The sequence below is a fragment of the Condylura cristata genome, unplaced genomic scaffold (genome assembly GCF_000260355.1).
Source record: "Condylura cristata isolate star-nosed mole 26May11 unplaced genomic scaffold, ConCri1.0 scaffold00009, whole genome shotgun sequence".
In the NCBI taxonomy this organism is placed as follows: domain Eukaryota; kingdom Metazoa; phylum Chordata; class Mammalia; order Eulipotyphla; family Talpidae; genus Condylura; species Condylura cristata.
This window is the reverse complement of record NW_004567110.1, coordinates 1,566,628-1,567,643: the sequence shown is the minus strand read 5'-3', so window position 1 is coordinate 1,567,643 and position 1,016 is coordinate 1,566,628. Positions and strand designations below refer to the sequence as shown.

Here is a 1,016-nt window from a genome sequence, read left to right as displayed (position 1 = left end):
GCCATGCCACATGCCATGTCCTGCCCCACGCCGCGCCCCGCGCTACCCAGCTCCCGGCAGGGACCCCTGGGGGCGGGACGGCGGCTGCCCACCATCAGGGAGACGAGCTCCGCGGGCCGGGACCGCAGCGTCTCCCTGGACGGCCTCAGCCGCAGCTTCACGTACAGCTGGGTCATGACCTTGCGGGCCAGCTTCTGGGAGGTGGCCAGGGCCTTCCACAGGAGCAGGACCTGCCTGGGGCAGGAAGCGGGCCCGCACTATTGGCCACCCTGGGCCCAGGCCGGGCAGCAGGTGGCCTGCGGGGGGGCTGGCCCTGCCCGAGCAGCGCCCCCCAGGCTGGGGCCCTGGAGGCTGGGCCTGGTGACGGGCCCAGCCCTGAGCAGACTCTCCGCCCCGCCCCCTGGGCCGCGCCCCCCACACCAGCCCTCTAAGCCCTCTCAGGTGGGGGGTGGCGCCCAGGAGCACTTGCGGGGACCCCTGGGATGGGCGCGGGTGCTCAGGGACCCCGCTCCCGAAGACACCCTGTCGCTGTCCTGGGGGCCGGGAGGGCCGTGGGCAGCCCCAGATCTCCAGCACCGGCCAGAGGCCGGCTCAGCGGGACAGACAGCGGACAGATGGACGGGCAGACGGATGGACAGGCAGATGGACGGACCGGCGGCACTTCTGAGCGCCCGGGGTGCGGCCACTCTGGCCAGCTCTGCAGAGAGGGCCTGGCTGGGCCTGGGGCCACACCGGGGTCTCCGGGCTGGTCAGGACGCCCGTGCGGCGGCAGGCCCCCCCCACCCCGTGCCAGGGCGCAGGACCCACCAGTCCGCCGGCCGGTCCAGCGACAGCAGGACCTCCACGGTGTCCCGGGTGTGCTGGCTGCCCAGCATTGCCAGCGCGCCCAGCATGGCCTCCTGGGTGCTCTTGAAGAGGACACAGGGCAGCTCCTGCGCCAGCCCATGCAGGGTCTCGGCCACCTGCGGGCGGGGGCGCCTCAGAGCCTGCCGCCTCGGGCCTGGGCCCGCCTCCCC

General features: G+C 74.8%; 1 protein-coding gene across 1 annotated transcript in view; it reads right to left on the bottom strand.

The window, feature by feature from the left end:
* The window catches only part of ARC (activity-regulated cytoskeleton-associated protein), a 28,955-nt gene that overhangs the window by 6,121 nt on the left and 21,818 nt on the right, over nucleotides 1-1,016 (bottom strand). The window contains exons 5-6 of the mRNA XM_012722883.1: nucleotides 808-962; nucleotides 93-234 (exon numbers count right to left, since the gene is read on the bottom strand). Of these exons, the coding sequence (XP_012578337.1) occupies nucleotides 93-234; nucleotides 808-962 (297 nt within the window). The remainder of the gene's footprint in view (nucleotides 1-92; nucleotides 235-807; nucleotides 963-1,016) is intronic.